Source organism: Cornus florida, unplaced genomic scaffold, assembly GCF_030987335.1.
Source record: "Cornus florida cultivar Cherokee Brave unplaced genomic scaffold, ASM3098733v1 CherokeeBrave_3.0.0_Hap2_Chr05, whole genome shotgun sequence".
NCBI lineage: Eukaryota > Viridiplantae > Streptophyta > Magnoliopsida > Cornales > Cornaceae > Cornus > Cornus florida.
This window is the reverse complement of record NW_026775575.1, coordinates 118,471,737-118,494,206: the sequence shown is the minus strand read 5'-3', so window position 1 is coordinate 118,494,206 and position 22,470 is coordinate 118,471,737. Positions and strand designations below refer to the sequence as shown.

General features: G+C 34.9%; 2 protein-coding genes across 8 annotated transcripts in view; one reads left to right on the top strand and one right to left on the bottom strand.

Moving 5' to 3' along the window:
- Window positions 1-3,952: 3,952 nt before the first annotated feature.
- LOC132309011 (3-hydroxyisobutyryl-CoA hydrolase-like protein 5) lies at window positions 3,953-13,207 on the top strand. 7 transcript variants are annotated; one of them, XM_059807363.1, is made up of 17 exons: window positions 3,953-4,134; window positions 4,514-4,576; window positions 4,705-4,788; window positions 4,908-4,976; window positions 5,811-5,874; window positions 5,966-6,039; window positions 6,131-6,214; window positions 6,601-6,685; window positions 6,920-7,005; window positions 7,085-7,150; window positions 8,338-8,459; window positions 8,541-8,601; window positions 8,731-8,829; window positions 11,916-12,017; window positions 12,124-12,165; window positions 12,636-12,745; window positions 12,955-13,207. In XM_059807363.1, exons 2-17 carry the CDS (start codon window positions 4,544-4,546, stop codon window positions 13,007-13,009), a joined length of 1,236 nt encoding a protein of 411 aa, XP_059663346.1. In that variant the 5' UTR covers window positions 3,953-4,134; window positions 4,514-4,543; the 3' UTR covers window positions 13,010-13,207. The 7 variants fall into 7 exon arrangements, with proteins under 7 accessions (XP_059663346.1, XP_059663343.1, XP_059663342.1 ...); XM_059807360.1 differs by having other exon boundaries at window positions 3,953-4,138; XM_059807359.1 differs by lacking the exon at window positions 3,953-4,134 and adding an exon at window positions 4,145-4,239.
- Window positions 13,208-14,296: 1,089 nt separating this feature from the next.
- Window positions 14,297-22,470, bottom strand: part of LOC132309010 (putative callose synthase 6) — a 58,748-nt gene continuing 50,574 nt past the window's right edge. The window contains exons 38-43 of the mRNA XM_059807358.1: window positions 18,724-18,836; window positions 18,421-18,650; window positions 15,974-16,771; window positions 15,832-15,882; window positions 15,400-15,585; window positions 14,297-14,830 (exon numbers count right to left, since the gene is read on the bottom strand). Of these exons, the coding sequence (XP_059663341.1) occupies window positions 14,585-14,830; window positions 15,400-15,585; window positions 15,832-15,882; window positions 15,974-16,771; window positions 18,421-18,650; window positions 18,724-18,836 (1,624 nt within the window). The 3' untranslated portion in view covers window positions 14,297-14,584. The remainder of the gene's footprint in view (window positions 14,831-15,399; window positions 15,586-15,831; window positions 15,883-15,973; window positions 16,772-18,420; window positions 18,651-18,723; window positions 18,837-22,470) is intronic.

The window sequence follows — 22,470 nt, the reverse complement described above, 5'->3', positions numbered from 1 at the left end:
ATAACCAGCCTAATATAATATATCAAACAAGAATAATAATTTAATTATCTTAAATGATATATACATATACCCATATATTATAATATATATATATATATATATATGTATAATACCTTCAATAATAATCCTTGATTATTTAAAATCATATATACATATACATTAATGAATATATATATATATATATATATATATATATATATATATATACATATAATTCCTTCCATCTTACACATAAATTAATTAAATCATATATACACATATATAATTAAGTATATATATAACTCCTTCCATCACCAAATTATTAATTAATGACATTTACGTAAATTAAACGTCACTAAATATGGTCACAAATGTTTTCCCATAAATACTCCATATCAGTTTAAATAGTTTTTCGACACCGTCTCACTAAAACGTAACTATCTTATAGTGGGATGGGAAACTGATAATGAAATTAGTACCATTGGAAAGAGGACGAAAAATCCTTGAATTTGAGCTCAAGAATAACCCAATTTCGATTTAAGATGACTAAGTTATGACCGTTTTAATTTTATGACCCAAACAGGCAACATAATTGGATGAACCCAAACACTACTGTGAGCGCACCCACACCGGATTAGCTCACTTGAGCTCACACAAATGCACCCACACCAGATTAGCTCACTTGAGCTCACATGTATGCACCCGCACCAGATTATCTCCCTTTCATCAATCAAATCAAACCGCTGGATTTCGCATGTGCATTAACATATCATGTACCGCAATGCACTGAATCAATCCATTAATATTTAAGTAATCTAATGGTCTAGATCAGTGTGCGCACCATTATTCCATGTACCGCGCCACACTGAATTGCTTCCCTATTTCCACTATGTATAAACAATATACACATATATATTTCCAATAAATATATAAAAATAAATTCTAATAAATTACCAAAAATACTAGAAAAATATCAGAAAATTCCAGAAAATTTAACAAAAATTCCAGAAATTTTAGAAACACTAATTAACCCCTCTTGGGTCCAAATCCAGCCTATCTGTTGATGTAAACAAAATATACAACACATATATACAACAATAGAAATCTAAAATTCCAAAAAAAAAAATATATAATAATTCATATTTTAAATATTCCGTTCTAACCAGCATTTAATCAATAAATTTAACCTTAGATTTTGATACTCAAGGTGAAATCCTTATGAGTTCTAAGAGGAAAGTTAGAGAAGAACTCGCATGAAGGTTTCAAAACGAAACCGAAGCTTCAAGCCTTGATTGCCTCTTCCAAATCCGATGTCCTCTTTCTCTAAGCCGGCCTTCTCTTTGTCGGCCTTCTCATTTTCTCTCTCTCTGTCTTATTTTTTTAACGGGTAAACTTTTAACCCTAAAGTCTTATGCGTATATTTATACACATTAGAATCCAAATCCTATTCCTACTAGGACTTTCAAATAAAATAATAATTCTTAAATAATATATATCTATAAACACATATTATATTACAAATATATATATATACCTTCCATAATTAATCCATGGGTTAATTAAATCATATAGACCTATATATATCCATAAATATATATCTCTATATATATATTTTCATAACAATTATTAATTAATTATATTTATATAAAATTATATATATTTATAATTAATACAAAAATGATCATTTTAATAATTAAATAATCATGGGCCTTTATTAAAACCCAATAAGGCGTCATACAAGCCCAATACCACATCTTTTGGTCCAACTTCCCTTAATCCCAAATCCAATTAATTTAAATAAATCAAATAATTAAATAGACACTTAAATAATATAAACTAAAAACTAATTACACTAAGCACATAAACAAAATAATAAATTACAACCAACTTATACCATACCAATAAAATTAACACGCCAATTATTCAATCAATAATTAAACACATAGACAACAATCATCATATCAATAATTCACGAAATATAAATAAAATAAAACAATTAATCTAAGCACTCAATAAAACAAATCAATTAAAAATTAAAATAAACGCAATTAATTCAAATTAAATCAAATACATCATTTAAAAATAAAATAAAAGTAATTAATTCCAATTAATAAATCATTTAAAATATCGGGGTATTACAGTTGTGGTGAAAAGAATCTGAATTCGTTCTCCTTCACTCTTTTATTAATATATATATATATATATATCTAATTTACTCAATAGGTTATTTTTTACTTCATTGTTTATTTGTTTCCTTACTTTTCCCACTTGTGTAACTGACAATGATGAAATGTGGGAGCATTACTTTGTGGGAAATCATGGGAAGGTCTTGTTCAGTTATTTATAATGAACACTCATAACTCTCAATGCAAACTTATATTTCATACAATGAAAAATATATTCTAACATATTAAATTGGAAGTGTAAAAGCTCCATTTCTTATTATACAGAATATCCCAAATATATTGTAGTATTTATCACGATTAAAACACTGCATTACAGGAATACAATGGAAATTTTATTCTAACATCTTAAATTGGAAGTTTAAAACATAACATATAATATAGAATATAACAACTTTTTCACAATTTATTAATATAATTTTCACAATTTCTGATTCAATTTTTCACAATTTAATAACACTTCAAGAATAACCAAACAAAACTAATGAAACACAATGTCATACGATTCACAAATTCACTTACAAAACCAGTACACTGTAGTTTCGTCTTCCTCAGCCTCAAATCAACCACACGACACTGCACCTTTCTCTTCCCCGCCGTTCAATCAAACCTTTCCAAACAAATTGTAATTTTGGAAAGAAGAAAATTAACGAAAGCTGGGACAATGTAAGAAAGATCAATTTTTTTCTTTCTATATTTTGGGAGAGAAGAATAAAGAAAATTCAGAATAGGCGCTATACCTTCGTCACTGTAGCTTCCTCTTCTCCGACGTTCAATCAAACATTTGGAAATAAATTGTAAATTTGCAAAGAAGGAAGACAAATCGGGAGAGAAAAACAAGAAAGAAAATTACATATTCCGAAGAGGCGATTCGTCACTGTTGGACAGAAATTGTAAATTTGGAAACAAGGAACAAAAATTGGGCGAGCAGAATAAGAAAGAATATTAGAAGAAGTGGCACGGATAAATTTGAAGTCCTCGAATCGCCCCTCAATCGCTCCTCAATCGCATTTTCTAAGTCCTCCTTCCGACCTAGAAAATGAAGGATAATTTGGGATATTCTTGAATGTCAAGGATATTTCAGTAAATTCCCCCAAATTTTAAATATATGCAAGTATAAATACACAGTATAATTTATACATACACTAACATAAACAGTAACATATACACTACATACACTACAGTAATGACTGAGGTAACTTTTTGTGGGCCAAATTTTTTTAATTGACGTGGCCCAATCTAGGCCACACATCCGAACCGGCGGGAACTGGAACAGGAACAGGAGAGGATTTGGAACCATGGATGGGGATGGTATTGGCACCGCCATGGTGGTGCTGAGTCGCAGGTGGTGATGTAAGAGGTGGTTCCTGGAGAGTAACAATATTACCTCTATATATATATATATATATATATATATATATATGTATGTGTGTGTATATATATATATAATTGCAAATTTGTAAAATATTTAAGGATAGTTTAGTCTTTTAATATATTTTTTAGATTAAATATATACTTTTTTTGATAAAATTAGAGGGCATTTAAGTCATTTTATATAGTATTAGAGATTTAGATAATTGGAGTGTGAGTTAAAAACAGAACAAACATTTATAACACGAGTTGATAATAATTTTTTAAAAGTTATTTTATTGTGATATTCGGCCAACTTTAAAAGAGTGAAATGAACCTATTATTATTTTTGCCTTGTCTCCTTGACAAAGGAAAATGACTAATTTTGTCTGTTCCGTCTCTTTCCATTCATTGATTTCCTCTGAATTTGTTGTATTTCATTTCCTCCGTTTGAAAGTCTGTGTTTTTATGTTAATGCTTTCCTTCCTTCATTCAAAAGTCAGTTGGTCGGTCACATGGTGATTGGTTTTGGTATATTGGTAGGCATGGGGAAGCGACGTGTTCGGTGGGTGCCTAACCATTAAACACGGGCTACCTACCACCACTGCTCCTTTTTCTCTCTGTGGGTAATTAATTTTCCTTTTGTTTTCTGTCACACACATTACAAAAGAAAAACTTACACTAATTTTTTTCTTCTTCTTCTTTGGTCTCGCTCGCTCACACAGATGTCAGTAATTCCAATCCCAAATTTTGTTTTCTATTGTCAATTTTTGTCATATCCATGATTTGGCTTTCCATTAAGTTTCGCCTATTGGGTTGAATATTACAACTATCAAGATTTACAATTCAATTTTAGCAACTTGGAACAAGTGCTTCACTTATGATTTAGCATGATACTATAATTTTCAATTTAAGTATGAGATACATTGTATAACATGCATATCCCATATTGTTGGATTTTCTATCCATTCTCAGTATTTTACTTTCCTTTTCTTTTGCAGTTTGTTGGCCCAGATTGACTGATAGTTGAAATGGCACAAGAATTTAAAAACCCAGATGAAGAGGTAATCCGTAATAAATTAATTAATTCATACCTTTCAAATGCAGAAAAACTGGTTCCTCCCTGCAACTTTTATTAATTTGCAGTTGGATCTTCTTCAATTAATTTGCTCTTGTTCTGATTATTTTTTAGGTTGTTCTTGGGGACGAAATCGACCATGTGAGATTGATCACCTTGAACCGGCCTCGTCAACTGAATGTCATTTCATCAAAAGTGGTATGCTGAAAAAATCTAGCCTTAGCCTGCATCAAGTATTTATGATCAGTTTGAGTTCTTGAAAGAAATAAATTACATGTTGGTGATTTAAAATTTTTGTTTCCTCTCCTGGCAATTAGGTCACTTTGTTAGCAGAATACCTAGAAAAATGGGAGAAAGACGACAATGCAAAGATGGTGATAATCAAGGCGAGTACTAATTAATAATTCCAATATTTTTTTTTCAACAATTACAGTTATTTAGTATTTGATTTAGCAAATGCCTCATGGAATAGCATCGATACAAGTAAGGTTGGTTATGTATTGTGTCTCAAATTCTAGTCTAATTAGGTTTCTATTTTAGTTTTCTTTAGGTAATTTCTTGTTAGAAAAGTTTTGGCTCCAAGGAATTCCAACTCTTGTCCAACGAGTAATTGGGTTTGGAACTATATAAGTAGATGTGGAGTTGGGTGGAGAAGGCAGAGAAGAAAAGATAATGAATGAGTGAGTGAGAAGAGAAAGAGTGGGTGGGTGCAAAGGGGCACCAAGGGCAGAGAGATGCAGCTTCATAGAAATTGGCCATGAGTGTGTAACAAGGGTAGAGAGATGCAGTTTCATAGAAATTGGTGAGTGTGTGGGTAGAGATGATGAGTGAGCAGATAGAACACCGATGATGAGGAGTGGTAGACCGTGAAAGGCTCGAGTATCCAACACCATAACTTGAGCAGAGAGTGTGCGTACACAGTTAGATGTTCACAATCTCACGAGGCAGTAAGGTAGTTGGCATTTTCTACAGTTGTATATTCTCTTCTTGATTCATCATAGTGAATTTTCTTTTGCTCCGTGGACATAGGTGGAGTTTAACCTAACCACGTAAAATATTTTGTTATTATGTGTGCTTGTTTGTGTCTTACTTCCGCTGTGCTGAATGAAGGGGTTTAATTCTCAACAAGTAATTACCTTAAAGGATTGTGAAAATAATAAGGTTGGTGGATGCATGTCTTCGGAATGCAAACTTAGTGTGTTGCTGATGTAATTTTATAGGGAGGTGGCCGTGCTTTTTCTGCTGGTGGGGATTTGAAAATGTTCTATGATGGCAGGAAATCAAGTAAGTACACCATCTGAAAGTAATTCTGTGGCTGCAACTTTGCTTTTTGTGATTTGCCAAAGTCACTTTTGGGTTGTTTCTTCTTTGACAGAGGATTCCTGTCTTGAAGTGGTTTATAGAATGTATTGGCTTTGCTATCATATTCATACCTATATGAAACCTCAGGTCCTATTTTGATTTGATCTCTTATCTAGAATCCTTGTAAAGGACATCAATGTTTCAGATAATTTTACCAAGTTCATGTTGTATTTATCAGGTCGCTCTTGTTCATGGAATTTCCATGGGTGGAGGTGCTTCTTTAATGGTCCCAACGAAATTTTCAGTTGTCACGGAAAAGACTGTGAGTATCTGATATTACTGGAGATTCTTGAGCCATTTTTTTTTTCTGCAGAATTAATGAGGTAAAGGAAAAGATATTATAGAGGAAATGATTTTCCTTGTTTGGTTACAACGGAAAACAGGATGGAAAAATATGAGTGGCCTTTTTCTTCTCCAGACCATCTTTAATAAATTTGTAATCTCTACAATTTAAGCATGGAAGACGGCATTAAGGAAATCATACTTCCTTTCTCTCAGTAAATCTGCAAATCAAATAAAGCCTGATTTTTATCTCTTGGTCCAAAATTCTCAATTTCCTATCCTGTGCTCTAACACCTTCTTTTTTTTTCTTTTCTTTTTTTTTGTTTTTTTTTTTTTGTGGTGCATTTCATGAATGCTGTAACATAGGTTTTTGCCACTCCAGAAGCAAGTATTGGGTTTCACACGGACTGTGGTTTCTCATACATGCTTTCCCATCTCCCTGGGTATCTGGGTAAGCAATCAACTAGAGCAGAGAACTTGACGAAATATCAAATGGAAAATTTTCTCTTCATATAATAAAGCTGACGTGCTTTCCTTCTTGCCCCTTCCTAAATGAGTGAAATCCTGCTGATTTTATCATGAAGAATACATAATACTTGGACAACAAAGAAAGAAGAACAAAATATAGAAAGAAGAGGTGTTTCCTTGTTTCTTTACGTGCAACTAATATCATATGGGTATGCAGGGGAATATTTGGCCTTAACAGGGGCAAGGCTGAATGGTAAGGAATTGGTTGTAGCCGGGCTGGCAACCCATTTTGTCCCATCTGAGGTGAGTCTGAATTCATATCCATTTATGGTGACTTTTACTCTCTGGAACTATGGTCATGATCTATGGCTTGCATTTTCAGGAAAACTATTATGAGTATTTATCCGACAAGACAAAGTCTAGGTTGATGATGATGATGGTGATAAAGGTCTAGGAATACTGCCAATGCTGTTTCTAATAAAGATTTCCCAAAACTAATCTTCAACAACAAAAATTGAGCAAATCCTTATGTTTGATCCACATCTTTTGGAATTTGGCAGCTCTAGGAAAGCTCACTGTGATTTTTCATAGATTAGGAAAATGATTGTTGTAGGAAAACAATCAGCTGAAGTTAGAGATCAAGTGACTTGGTTGCAATTTGATGCATTAGTGAAGGACCCAAGTCTCTCACTAATACATCAAAAGGCTAGGTCTCTAACTTCGGTTGATTGTTTTGGTGTGAATAGCATGGTTCGAATTGAAAAAGCAATGGAGCATGGTCATAATTTCCTTGGTTCTTGTGATCCACTTTTGGGGAGGACAAAAACAAATCATATGCATTTTATGAATATTGGATCCCAAATCAGCAGAATTACCAAGGAGGGAAAAAGAAAAGAAAAGAAAAGAGAAAACAATAATTTAAAATCTAACCTGATATAACTTGAGTAAATAAAGAAACATTGTAAAAAGAATAAAAGTAAAAAATAAAAATGCCTAACAAAATGACACAATTATCCTTCATAGTCTGACCAAATATTGTATAGTAATCTTTGACAAATCTCTCACGACTAAGTAAACTAACCTAGTTGAGTATAATTGTATATTACTGTATTAGTAGATCCATATTTTATGACTTATAATCAATAAGGCCTAAAGTCTGGAAACTAAATGCTACTAACCAGGATCGTTGCTGAGTAATCAGTTAGTGGGTGCTCATTTGCCTCTATAAAAAAAATGACATAAGATCATCTCACAAATCCTAAGAATTATCTTCCACATGCTGGGGAAAAAAATAACATCATATCATATGGAATAAAATGATATTGTTTTAGCTGTTTATCATACTCATTAGATTGAATTTTTAGTGGAACCTTAAAACACGCAGTCACCAAATGCAGTCATACATCCCATCTCCTCTTTATTTTTATGATTCTATGACAGTGATTACTCATGCTTTTTACTACAGTCAAACTTTGTCTTGGCTTTTCAACTGAGGAACTACTGATGCCAATTGCAACACCTAATCCGTGTTCTGTTGACCAAATAATATCTTTGTTCTGTTGAGTTATGATTTTTTCCCCCTTCTACGAATACACAATTGCATTAATGACATGTATGCAATCTTCTGTACATCAGATGTTGCCCGAGCTAGAGAAGCGTTTGATAAGCTTAAACTCTGGTGACAAGAATGCAATGAGATCTGCAATTGAAGAATTCTCTATAAATGTTCAGATTGAGGAAGAAAGTGTATTAAGCAAGTAATAAGTTTAAAACGTGAAGCATATGTGCTACTTCTCCAAAGCTCATTAAAATACCAACATACTTTGGTGCAAATGCAGGCAGTCGATAATCAATGAGTGCTTTTCCAAGGATTCAGTGGAGGAGATTATAAAATCAATAGTAAGTTATATGTTTCTTCAATGAATAATATTCTCAGCTTTCACAGAAGATGTTTGTTACAGAATTGCATACATAGATCTTAACTGAGCCCCATAATATGCATCAATTGATAAGTACTCTGCCTTTCAGGAAGCTGAGGCAAGTAAAGAAGGAAATGCTTGGATTGGAGCAGTGCTCAAAGGCTTAAAAAGATCATCACCTACAGGATTGAAGATCACACTAAGATCGGTAATCTTTTCTTTTTCTTACCACATTTGACTCAGAAGCTACACTATGTTTTATGTCCACTGTGAGTATTTTTATGATGAACTTAAAATATCAAACGAATAATATGGGATGGAGAAATGCTATATGAAAGGTAGTTCCAAAAGGCCGAATAATATGTGTGATGTTGCGGCCGAATTTGGTGCCGGGCCACGTTATGACCCGTTCTCGACCCGACAGCCCGTTTAGTACTCGGAAAATATAAGGGCGCTTAGAGTTTGGAGTGGAAGGAGAGACACTGAAAATCGCATAAAAGAGAGTGAGAGCGAGAGCTAGGGTTTGGGGGCTGAAACTTGTTATCTCCAAATTTTCGCATAGTGAATTCTTTTGCCGGATCTTCACCGTGGATGTAGGCTTTGCCAAACCATGCTAAATCTTTGTATGTGGCGTGTTACCTTTTCTGTCGTGGTTCTTGATTTGTTCTTGGGTTTGCTGCGTTTGTCGTAGATAGGAACTTCAATCATAAAACCACAATTACAACTGATCCACAAAACAAGCAGAAACATTGCAAGTCAAGGACATTCCACATAAACATAGCTAAACAACGTGATTCACGTTACAGTGAGCAAGGTCATTTCCTGGAGATCATGGAAATATTGGGAGATAAAATGGTTGGATCTTGAGTTTCTGTATTGACGAAATCATGGCGCCACTTCACAAAACATCACCCAAGCCACACAGTTTGGTGAAACAGCTGCAAACAATCGGTAGTAAGAATGAGGCGAATAACGTCTGTGCTGCTACCCATTTCATTGTGTTTAAAGACACGTTTCTCTCCCTGGAAAGCACTGGGAGGCCATTAATGATTTTGCAACAGCATCAATTTTTCCCCAGCAATCCTTTTTTATTTTTTTTGTCAGCTAAATCAAACCCTGCTCTCTCTATTATTTCTTTCTAAGCTCCACCTAAGAAAATGTTGGTTACTAATATAGCATTAATGACTGGAGCCTGATCGTAGTACCAAAGTTCCACACTAATTATTTGTGTTCCCAAGGTTTGTGCCATGAAAGCAGCATCGGCTTCCAAATTGGTTATAGACGTTCTTAAAAACCTGCATGCTGTTAGTTCCAGTTATGTTTTAAGTTATTCTTAGTAAACAACAAAAGAAAATTCATATTGAGACTGACATTTGGATAGAGGGAGTTTGAAGGAAAAGAGAAGAAAGGAAATGGAGGGATACTCTATTTTATGTTTGGCTTCAATTCGTGGAAGGAAAAGGAAGGATTTGGAGAGATATGACCCTTTAAATATTAGATTTTGGATTCTCCCGAAAGTGGGAGGAAATGGAAGGAAAGGAGAAGAATGTTTAATGAAACTTTTATAATACTGAAATCACCCTTAAACTGATGAAGAAGAAAAATCAAATTATATCTCAATCGTAGGCATTCTTTTACCCAAAGACAATATATTTTTACCTTTTTTTTTCCAGGGTAAAGTAGAAAGTTTTATGATATAAACAACAACGTACAAAGAAACAAATCAAGGGCATATCCTTGAAATCCCAACAAAACATGTAAGAAGGATCACTGACCCAAAAGAAAGCACAAAGCCAACAACTACTAGCAGGGACATGTGTACCCTTACTCTACATCATGAACTGGCATACTACCTAACTCAAGCACTTCCCACCAAACAAATTTTAGCAACCTCAACTGGAGCTCTGGACTGATTTTGGTGAAGTCTTGTGTTCCTCTCACACCAAATTTTCATATGACTGGCAAATATCATCTTCTGTGGTTTGTGTCTAATATTTTTTAAGACAAAACATTGCACAAGTTGAGTAAGAGAATGACATTGCTGCAGGTTCCAATCAAGGAGCTCAGAAAACCAATTCCAGATGGAAGCTGCCAATGGACAAGTAACAAATAAGTGGTCTAGATCATCACAACTAGACCAACAATTATGAAAAACAGATGTAATCTGCAGCCCTCTTAGTCTCAAATTCTCCAATGACAACAGTCTGTTTTGAATAGCCAAACAATGGGTACATCCACTCCAACAAACCACTGGTTGTCTAGCTCTGCAATGCTCCCAAGTGCTTTTAAAAGTGGAACTGCCATGCTGCCAAACAATAGAATCATTCCCAGAATGTAATGTGACTAAAAGAGGAAATTTTATAAACTGAATAACTCTTGAAGAAGAAACTGTGGGCAATTTCCACTGTCCATTGTGAATAAAACCAGCAGCAGTCACATATTTAGTAAATCCCAGTTACTCTGTAAAACCTGTGACCAAATCCATCCAGAGTAGACTATCGTTGACACCAAGGTCAGTAAATAAAGGAACTGAACTGTCACATCCTATCTGAAACATACTATTCTTAAGCATAACACCCTTACTTCAAGCATATTTCTCCAGATAACAGAATGTGAACGTTTAGGTTGACAAAAAATATATATATATATAGAATATATTTTTACTCAAAAAAAACTCTAATGAGTTATGACTCTTTTTTTTTTTTGCACAATATTCAAGGTATTGGATTCCCTTCCCTCTTTCGAAGTATTAAGGTTTGGATTAATGCAGCTTGAGGTTTGGATTTATGGCTCCTTGAAATAGTAAAGATTGTTGGGGTAGATATCTGCTGTGATGTATATGCTTAACTTGTGGTTTCTTTTTCTACTCTACCACCTTATTATTCATTTGTGTTTTTTTAACCGCAGACATATTAAATGAATCAATGGGTTGAGCTTTACTCTATTTGTTCTTGTCATTATGGCACTTGTTGGAATTAGACTAGTAAATTTCTCAAGTCACAATTATAATTGTTCATGGTGGTCCAAGTAATTATGTCTTATTCAGAATTAACTCTTAAAATTTTGTTTAAGATTTTATAGGATAAAAGTCTTATTTTAAGCAACATTTACTGCAGTTGCTCAGTTTTTGTGGTTCATGTTAACTGTTCAGAAAGAGTGTGACAGTTTTGTGGATTGTTTTAACCAAGGCCAAGAAGTTCCATTTATGTGTGGCTCATGCTATGTATACCTAGTAGAGTTTAGCCTTTGTAGTGCTATATGTTGAATTTAGTTCATCTCTTGATGATTTACCAGATTCGTGAAGGACGGAAGCAAACACTGGCTGAATGCCTGAAAAAAGAATTTAGACTAACAATCAATACACTACGAATGACAATATCGGGTGATGTCTATGAGGTAATTATCAAATTTATCAGTACCAATACTAGATAATTCAACTTTGAAAAAACAAATTGCTTTTTCCCGCCTCCCGAATGAACATTTCTATTTTCCTGACAAATAGGGTATCAGAGCTCTTACTATTGACAAAGATAATGCTCCAAAGGTATGCTCTGTCTCTGTAAAATTTTCCAATGTTTGGGCCATGAATTTTCCCCTTGGTAAGAAACTCACACGGCATGTGTCCATATGGGCGCTTGAAACCTAATCTCTCACTTTGTAAAATGAATTCAATCATTATGTTTTGGAATTTTTGTAACAACATAGGATAGAACATGTAGAACTTAAATATTACATTACTATCTTTGAAGTTGGTCTCAAAATTAAATTAACTCTGTTTGTTTGACGTAAAACATTTTTTGATTCACCACTAGAGCTAAACCCTTGGGGTTTATATGCCCCTATTCTTGCACCAGTATTTGTATTTCATTTTTCATGTGTAAACCAAACACCAAAAAATGGAAGGAAAAGAAAATATTTTACGTCGAATCAAAAGTATCAAACGGAGCCTAAAATGAGTTGGCCAAAAATTTGGCAATTTAATTTTTTGCACTCTATAAAATCATGTTATTGCAGTGGGATCCATCTTCTCTGGACAAAGTGGACAGTGATAAAGTTGACCTCGTCTTCCAGCCATTTGAACAAGGCATGGAGGAGCTCCAGATTCCAGGAAAGGAAGAATGCCGGTTAGTTTTGACGTCGAAGTTCTTAATTTATATATCCTTATTATGTTAACTTTCCTATGATTGAACTAATTACATACTCGTAAATGTTGTTTTTTTTTATAAGTAATGATAAGATGGTTATTATACATACTCGTAAATGTTGTTACCATGCAAAGTAATAGTAATTCCTACTTGCTAGCTAAACTTACAAACCAATCTACTACGTACAGATGGGATGGAAAATATGAGAATTCAGTTTGGAAGATGGTGGACGAACCAAATTAGTTTTCCTCACAGCAGCTTCCAATTTCGATGTTCCATTGCTAAGTTTGTGCATTTCTCTGGGCTTTTATTTGTGTCTTTATCTGTTTGAAGCATTCTGTTGTAATAATAATGACTTTAGTTACAATTATATATATATGCTTAATTTCTCAGTGTATATGACAAAACAAACACTTAATTGTGAAGGATGATTGAGATCGATATTCGAGTATTTTCAATGAAAAAAGAAAAAGATAAAAAGAGAGTACAACATTCTAACAATGGTATTCATAATAGGTACAATCAATGGACATGAAACACTAGTGGACGTTGTGAGCCTACTTTTGTAATTATATTATGAATAAAATGAAGATAAAATAATTAATCAAATATTTACTTACCAAAAAAAATGAAGACAAATAATGAATTTAACCATTGTAATAATTATTTTTTTCGATAACAAGAAGATTTAAATTCTTAATTGAAATTTGAGATTTAATATTATTGTGACAACCATTAGCTTAATATACAAAATGATATCTAAGTGATTGAAATAGGATAATATAAGATTTGTTTAATATATACGTAATATTTTTAATATAAAATAAATTATATAATTTAATGGCCAATTTTCAATCCTAACTCTCACCCTAAAATCATTTAACCGCTCCTAAAAACGAATTTTATAAAATTCGATCATGAGACTTCTAGATTCTAACAGGGAGTGGCCTAATAAAATATTTGTAAGCATGAGCTTAGTACGTATATTTCATATGATTACTTATGTATGGCTGGCTTCCATTATGGAGATTAAACTTTATAAATTATCTTTAAGACTAGATGAGTACAATAACACATTATGGACATTTGATTAATATGATCCACACACAGAATGTCTCCACAAATGGATAAACTAGTTTTATTAGATTCCAGTTAATTAATTAATTAATTATTATTTTTATTTTATTTTTTTTAAATCCGAAAATTCGAGTGATTTGTATAAATGAAAAAAAAAAAAAAAAAAATTGTAAATCTATTATTTTTATATGATCTTAAAAATTAAACAATCCAATATCTAGCAGACGAATCATTTAAGGTGGTTGTAAGGATGGTGATCTACTAGATACAGGCATGCATGCAAAGAAGGACTGGGATGCCAATTTTTTTTTTTTTGTGACAAAAAATTTTTATATTGCTAATGCAACAATTACGTTAGATTGCTTATGCACTTACTATGTTGTGAATGAAGAACTAATTCATGCAAATGAAGGTTGTAAAAAAGAAAGAATGCGTGGTGTCATGTGTAGAAAATGAGGAGAAACTTTGGAACTTTGTATATTTAAGAGGTAAAATACAGCAACGTACAAGACATCCTGAAGTTTGGATTAATAACATCATCTGTGTGTAGGAGATATGGGCTCAGAGTGAGAGAGAAACATTAGGCATGGGACAAAACTTGTACTTGATCACCTTGCTCTTAATTTCCCAAGTTCAAATCTCACATTAAACATCAGTACTAAAGTTGATAGATCTTAGAAAAAAAATACTAGAGTAATAATTTAATGAAGGCAAAGTGAAAGTGAGATAAAAGAAGAAGTTTCAGGTTGATGATGTCTTGTCTTTCTTCCCAGCAAGAATCATGGAGATCTGGAGACCTCTACTGAACGCCTGATTAAAGAGAAGTCGAGTTTGGAATTCCGATACAAATGGGAACCAGGACAGTATGACTATTGGCATAAATATTATTAGTCCCATTATATATTCGTATGCTCTTCCCAGCTCCATTATTGAATCCCAGAATCCAAATCCAATGCCCTTCAGACACGGCCTGCATGCTTGACCAATCTTGGAAGTACAAGAAAAAAAAAGGAAAAATAAATAATAACGTCGGTCAGTAGACATAATAAAAATACATCCAACAAAAAATTAAAAAAAATTAAAAAATTTATTTGCAAAATGGCACATGGCTTTTCAGACAACTGTCTGTAGCTTAGTGACTCAGTTAGTCAGTCAGTCAGTATAGTCCCAATTATATTATCCTGCTATTGATAGGTAAAGAAGCATGCATTAACAAACATTTCAGGAGGAACATTATTTATTATGATTTCGCTAAAGGAAAATAAATCAGTTTCAATTTCTACCACTAAAGCACCGCACAGCTTTAACAGAAAGGGACTTTTGTGATTACTGATCATTAAGTAATTGATTAAAATAATTGCAAACTGCGGTCCATTGGCTATATAATGCACGCTAAAATTGGGTTAATGAATGAAACCTTTGGCTAGAGATTCAGGATATTTTCACAAAGGTCAGATAGTTTTGAAACAGCGGTGTTAGGTGGTCCATATGGTAAGATTTCTTAAAGATTAATGTGTGCTCACTCATAGGATGGATATGCACAAGTTTCAACTTACTAGAAGAATAGTCCACCCTGTGGGCATGAAGGCAAGGACCGCAGCAAATAAATCGCTTATTGAAAGCCCACACACTTCAAATAAGACAGTCATGACTGATATAAAGCCAAGGAACAAAAGAGCTTTCAGAATCCTGAACATGAGCTGAAAGTCGGTGCCAAATCTTCGTCTACCCATGGATACCATCTGGTACAGACAAGGTACACATACAAGCAGTGTAAGAGCAATCAAAGATTAATCATGGTACATAGAAAGTGTAAGATCTCCTTCGCTAGATGTGGCTTAATGGTACCGTCATCGTGTGTGCACATGTACATTAACACTAGGAAAGTTAAAATATAATTGTATAGTGAGTAATACAAAAGGGACAAAATGTCAACTAAGCTACTTAGAAGTGCATTCATTTTGCATTTGGGGGTTCAATATGCATACCTTCAAGACCAAAAGAACAGTTGCCATAACAAACCATGAAAGTCCATAAACCTACAAAGAAATTATTTTTACAGTTATAGGGATTGCAACGTGGGGACTGACATAGAAAATCAAGAGAAGAAATGAAGGAAATAAATCATACCAGCAAACTCCTGCTGTTTTGAGCTATATCAAGGTGATAGACAATTCCATATTGGTAAATGAAGAAGCGACATGCGAGGATGATCTCCAGGACTCTACCCCTTATATTTGTGTTTTTCAGGTGTTCTTGTTCTCCATCCCACCAGGACTCCCAACTTTTATCCGGTGAAATACCGATACCACCACGGTTTCCCATCCACCTTTTCCAGTCTGTCCAATCATCCACTGTTTTCTGCCACTCAAACCCAGATGGATTGAACACAAAAGGAGCGAATAACCAGGAAGCAACCAGGAACCACATGGAGAAAGTAATGAACAAATACAGATTTGAACTGCGATATGATTCCCCATAAACTTCATAAATAACCAACAGCATAACCAGCTCCAACCCTTTCACAAAATGACTTCGTGAGTACATCCTGTAGTTGTCAGCAAACTTTGCATGGAAAACAACAAATCCACGACCAGTAGCTCGGTATTTAGAACCTCCATGCAAAATAGTTCTACCATAATAATGTGCTTTTGTTCCAAGCTGGAATGTAAAGAATACAGAGGCCAGCTGCAGCTGCATAATTATAAAATCACCCAGGGCAGTGCGGAATCCTCTTTCCAGGCCAATTTCCATAACCATAGGCAGCACCAGCAACAAGCCCAGCTGAAAGACAGACTGGGTAGCCAAAGCCTCTTCAAGGGCCTTGCTCTGACGAATGGTTTGATCCTCTAGAATTCGCCTCTCCATCCCACTCAAAACCATATATGAACGTCCATATAAAAACACATATACAATCAGCACAGTAACCTGGAAACACAGGATTCCCAATCAAGCTTAACTCAACTCAACAAAGCCTTCTCCCAACTATTTAGGATCGCAGACATGATTCACGTTTTGCAATTCCACTTTATCCAGGACTATAAAATCAGTCAAACCACATGCTACCGCATCATTTTGAAATCAAGCTCTATGTACGTGTTATCATTCCAACTAGAATGAAAATAAATTATTTGCTAAGCAAAATCATGAAATTAAGTGAAGAAACCACACTAGGTTGAGGCCTAGCGGGATCTATGTTCCTATCCTTAGGAGTTGTCCAAACGATTGAGGCCTAGCTGGGAGGGATGGTTTAATTACACAGCTAACTTTCGGAATGATTAGCACAATGTGTTTTCATTATACTTGAACCTGCGTCCTCACCTTGGCAACCTGGGACTTCACTATTACACACAAAAGCTAGATGTATTAGTTATCTTGTTTGTTGTATTGTTTAACATTGGAACAAAATCCTAACAGCAACACCCAAACATTAGGCAGACTATACTGTTGAATTATGTCTCAAATTCCTATTATAATTTGGTTTCTATTTTAGAGTATATTTTTAGGCATTTTCTTGGTTGCCATGTCTTGGCCTTTAAGGAATTTCTCGTCTTGGGCTAAGGAATTTCTTATTTTAGGTTCTAAGGAATTTCTTGTTAGGCAAGTCTTGGGCTCTAAGGAAACGAAATCCTTGGCCTCTAAGGATTTGGGTTTGAAACTCTATAAATAGAGGTGGATTTGAGTGGAGAAGGTAGAGAAGAAAAAAAAATGGAGTGAGCGAGCGAGCGAGAAGAGAAGAGAGTGGGTGAGAGTAGAGAGATGCAAATAAATGGGTGGGCATTCTCTACAGTTGTATATTTTCTTTTTAATTCATTATAGTGAAATTTCTTCTCTTCGTGGACGTAGGTCGAGTTTGGCCGAACCACAAAGGGTATAATTCCCAACACATAAATTAATATCTCACCTTGAAACAAAGGATTTCATACTGAGAATCTCCTATGCTACCTCTCTCTCGTGGGCAGGGAGAGGTGGGATGGGTCTGGTTAGGAGGAAATGAAAACTCTAAAAATATTTAGGTTCATGTAATATGTAAATTCACAGTTACAGTTGTTATAAGGAGCCCTAGCAGATTGCAGAGAATAAGGAGCAAAAACAAATTAAAATATAATCTGAGCTTGTATCTTGTATTGGTTAGTTGAATCAATATAATCTGAACTTGCTTCCCAAAAATAAAAATAATTAAATTAAATTTTAGGGTCACGGAATCATTTTTTTTTTTTTATAGTTAAAATGTCATGGAATCATTGTACTGATGTGAACACCATATTCTCCACCCCGACCATATCATTCAACATTTTTATGTTTTATTGTATATCTTAGATGGTAGTTATCACTTCAAAAGTGGAAGTTTGAACTCCCACTACCCACTCCATCGGATCCCTCATGAGGAAGGTTTCTATCACATGCTTAGACTTGGAAAGCAACTGCAGACCATTACCACAAGCGAAATCATTGCCAAAATTTTCATGGGCAGCCCAGTCACATTTATCCATCAAAGACAAGAAATTATTTGAGTAATCAAGACAATATGTAAATAATTATGAGTTGATGCAAGGAAATTAGCTTGATAAGCGTACCATGCTACTAAAGTAGAAACCAACTGTTGTAAAGTAGAATGACAACATTCTGTAGAAATCAAACCGGCGTCCAAGCCGATAAACATCACGGCTAAGTGTCTGCTCTCCATTCCCATTAGCTACCTTAGCCTCAAAAAGAGATATCTGATTCATCCCCACATCACGCCCCTTGCCTACTTGGACATATTCATGGTGTGTAACATAACCCCCACGCAGAGTTGAATTAAAACCTGAAGAGATTCACCCAATTAACCACCAAATAGTACTTATTGTCAGTCATCTATTGAAGAAACAAAAGTTTACCTGAGAATATGTCCTCGCTCAAGTTAATAATTTTTGAAGCTTTGCTTAAGCCGCCCCTTGTTAAGTGAAAGATTCTGTCAAATATATCAGGATGACCATAATGAAAGCGCACCCTGTGCAATAAATATGGAACATTAATTAGAAATTTACATGGTAATGGCATACAAATTTCAGCGTACATCAAATCAAATTAAACCACATTATTACCACATTGAACAATGGCTGACTACTTTGACATTCAAATTAAGATGAGAACATATAAAGGATTTTCATCAACAATAAAATATCAGGAAACATAAAGAAACAACAGTACAAGTCAATCTTTACATGGTCAATTCATAGAGAATGTAGTTATAATAGAAATATTGTTGGACTTATTAAATAGATATGTTTCTGATTTTATTATGAAGTTTATGGCATCTCTCAACCCCAAATTTTCCTTGAAGTTATAAGTCCCCATTCCCCAGCAACATGCTAGTTCTATATTATACACTTGGACTTATTAAATAGATATGTTTCTGATTTTATTACGAGGTTTATTGCATCTCTCAACCCCAAATTTTCCTTGAAGTTATAAGCCCCCATTCCCCAGCAACATGTTAGTTCTATATTATACACTTGGAAACAACAACAGTGAAGCATGAATATTGCAAAAGTTTCTATAAGTAGGGCATTCAAACATACACTAGGTAACTGAGTTACATGGAGTTTTTAGTAGCATTTATAGATGAGCTATTTGTATTGAGATATTCCTTGATATAGCTACCACTCAGGCAGCCAGGCCTGCAAAAACAGTGAAGCGTGACTATCGCAAAAGTTGGCAGTAGGTCATTAGAACATCTCCATGGAAATTGAATTATATTTGCCTTCTTTTAACATTTAGATAAGCTATCTGTTATTGATAAATCGTAGGACTGGAACCTGCGGCACTGATAGAGAGTCACGCAAGGCCCAACTAGAGGGGAAGGGGTGAAAAGGTCTTTGTAAATTTTTTGAGACCCTAATTGTCTATAATTGATTTTGGAATTCAATTTTAATTTTGCCTAATATTTGTTTGAATTCTTTGATTCTATGTGTTTGTTTGTTGTATCAAATTGATTATTCAAATATAAGAAGATAATCAAAGCAATAAGAGCAAAGTAAAACAATCACACCTCTACATCAAATTTACGTGGAAAACCTCAATGGCGAAAAACCACGAGGATAGCATCCCGACGCAGACCAATCCACTACGAATAAAGAGAGTACAACCTCAAGGTCTCAGATTCTTACCCCTAAGAATCACATTTTTTTTTCTTTTTCCGGAAAGTAAAAATAAATTTACTGATAAGAATCACCTAAATTGATTTACCTCTATCTAGTCTAACGCTGGACATTCCCTCAAGTTCGGCTGCTGTCCAATCAATGAACCTGCTCCTCACACGATTCGCTCTTCCACTTAATGTTTGTTTTCTGTCCAGCCACGCCTCGTCCCAACCACCAATTATAGTTTAATACTTTAATGAACAACTTTGGGAACCGCCAATTCATTATTCTCCAGATGTAAATCTCCTTTGGTTCTTAGGAATAACAATAAATCACACTCCCACCAAGATGATCTTTCAAAGTGTGTGCGATTAACAAAAATAATGATGTATTAAAGATATCTATGTAATAATCTGCACCAAAATTTATTTTATGTATTTTCTCTTATGTTTTTCAAAGACCTAGTAATGCATATATAGATTTTTGAAAGAGTAGTCCACAAGAGATTAGGAAAAAGAGAATTCATGTGGCCGATCCCATCTCTATGGGATAACGGCAAGGATGATGTTGAGTCCACAAGAAATAGGTTTATATATAGATTTAGAAGTCAAATTGAATAAGAAAACTAAGTTCCAGTTGCCAGGAATAGATCCCTTGTTCAGGGGGATCAATCGCACTAGGGGCGCCTGGTAAAGGTGCCCACATGGGGTGGCTAAGACAGGTGTTCCCAAGGGTGCCTGAAAAATGGCGCCCATGAGGGATGCCTAGAAAGGGGAACCTAACCATTGGGTGTGAGGCACCCTTTGACTCGCAGGGTAATTCATTCAAAATCTGTTGCAGGCTTGGCAAAATGCCTGAGGTATCAGGGAGACCTTAGGAAGATCCCTTGATAGGGTATAGTTAGGACTGTGAATTAAGAAGTATCAGGTACTGATTTAGCTCATTATAAAGGTGCGAGGATCGTACTGCAGTCCGGGGGCAATGATTACCAAGAAACACAATAGAGGTGCGTCACTCCAGGAGGATGCTTGTCTGGGTATGGTAACTGTCGTGAATACAACTAATAGTCAACTATTCCTTAATTAGGGGCATAGTTACTGCTTTCCTAATATTGTTGCTTTCCGTATTTTATGTTCTTGAGAACATTATATATTCCGATTGTAATCATCCTTTGATATATGAAATAAATAGACAATTCTTCTCTCTCTGAGATTTAGCTTACACTTTTGACATGGTATCAGAGCATCAAGGCTGCAGTGCCTCGCAAGTACAGCGATATCCATTTCATAGCCAGTCAATAGACCTTCCCAGGTCTATCCAAAATACCTTTACAATAGAAATGGAAGTATGGAACTGGGTATGGTAACTGTCATGAATACAACTAATAGTCAACTATTCCTTAATTAGGGGCATAGTTACTGCTTTCCACATATTGTTGCTTTCCGTATTTTATGTTCTTGAAAACATTATATATTCTGATTGTAATCATCCTTTGATATATGAAATAAATAGACAATTCTTCTCTCTCTGAGATTTAGCTTACACTTTTGACATGGTATCAGAGCATCAAGGCTGCAGGGCCTCGCAAGTACAGCAATATCCATTTCATAGCCAGTCAATAGACCTTCCCAGGTCTATCCAAAGTACCTTTCCAATATAAATGGAAGTATGGAACATGTGTGTATGTTTTCCATTTTCTGTGAAGGCTAGGGATTATAAAGCTTGGGATAGAAACGTCAAGGTCAGGCTTGTGGTCGAATAAGAAGCACCTGCAACCCTCCAAAAAGGTATGGAAAAATTCTTGATGACTAGCCCACTCCTTGGTCACAATCAAACTGAGGAGAAAAAAAATATGGATTGTAAGAAATGGATGAAAAGTCCTGCTCCATCATGATAGGAAGGGAATTGTAACAGTTCACTCCACCACATGGTATCATACTGCCCACTTTGGGCCCGAGCCTACATGGTTTTGTTCTTGGGTTTTACCGTTCTGGCCTCGTACCATTTGGAGATTAACAATCCTACATATATAGCACTTCTCGTAGCCTACCAGTGCCTCGCACCCGCCCACAAGGTTGTCACTATTCAACCCCCTAAGAGGCCCGACGTCCCCGTCGGCACACTTCCGGCTCTGTCAGGCTCTGATACCATTTGTAACAGTCCACTCCACCACATGGTATAATATTTTCCACTTTGGGCCCGAGCTTGCAAAAGGCTCCATACCATTCGGAGATTACCAATCCTACATATATAGCACCTCCCCTTTCCACATCCAGGCGATGTGGGATCATGCACCCGTAGCCTGTTAGTGCTTCGCACCAAACACACACACCTGCCCACAAGGTCGCTACAAGAACAACGTAAGACCGTGACCGAAATCAAGAAAATGTTAAACCCAAAATTAATGTGAAGATTAACTATTTTGTTACTGTAAGAGAAGGTGGAAAATTGAATCCCATAAATTTTTATTGTATGAGGGGCGAAAACCAATGTTTACAGTGA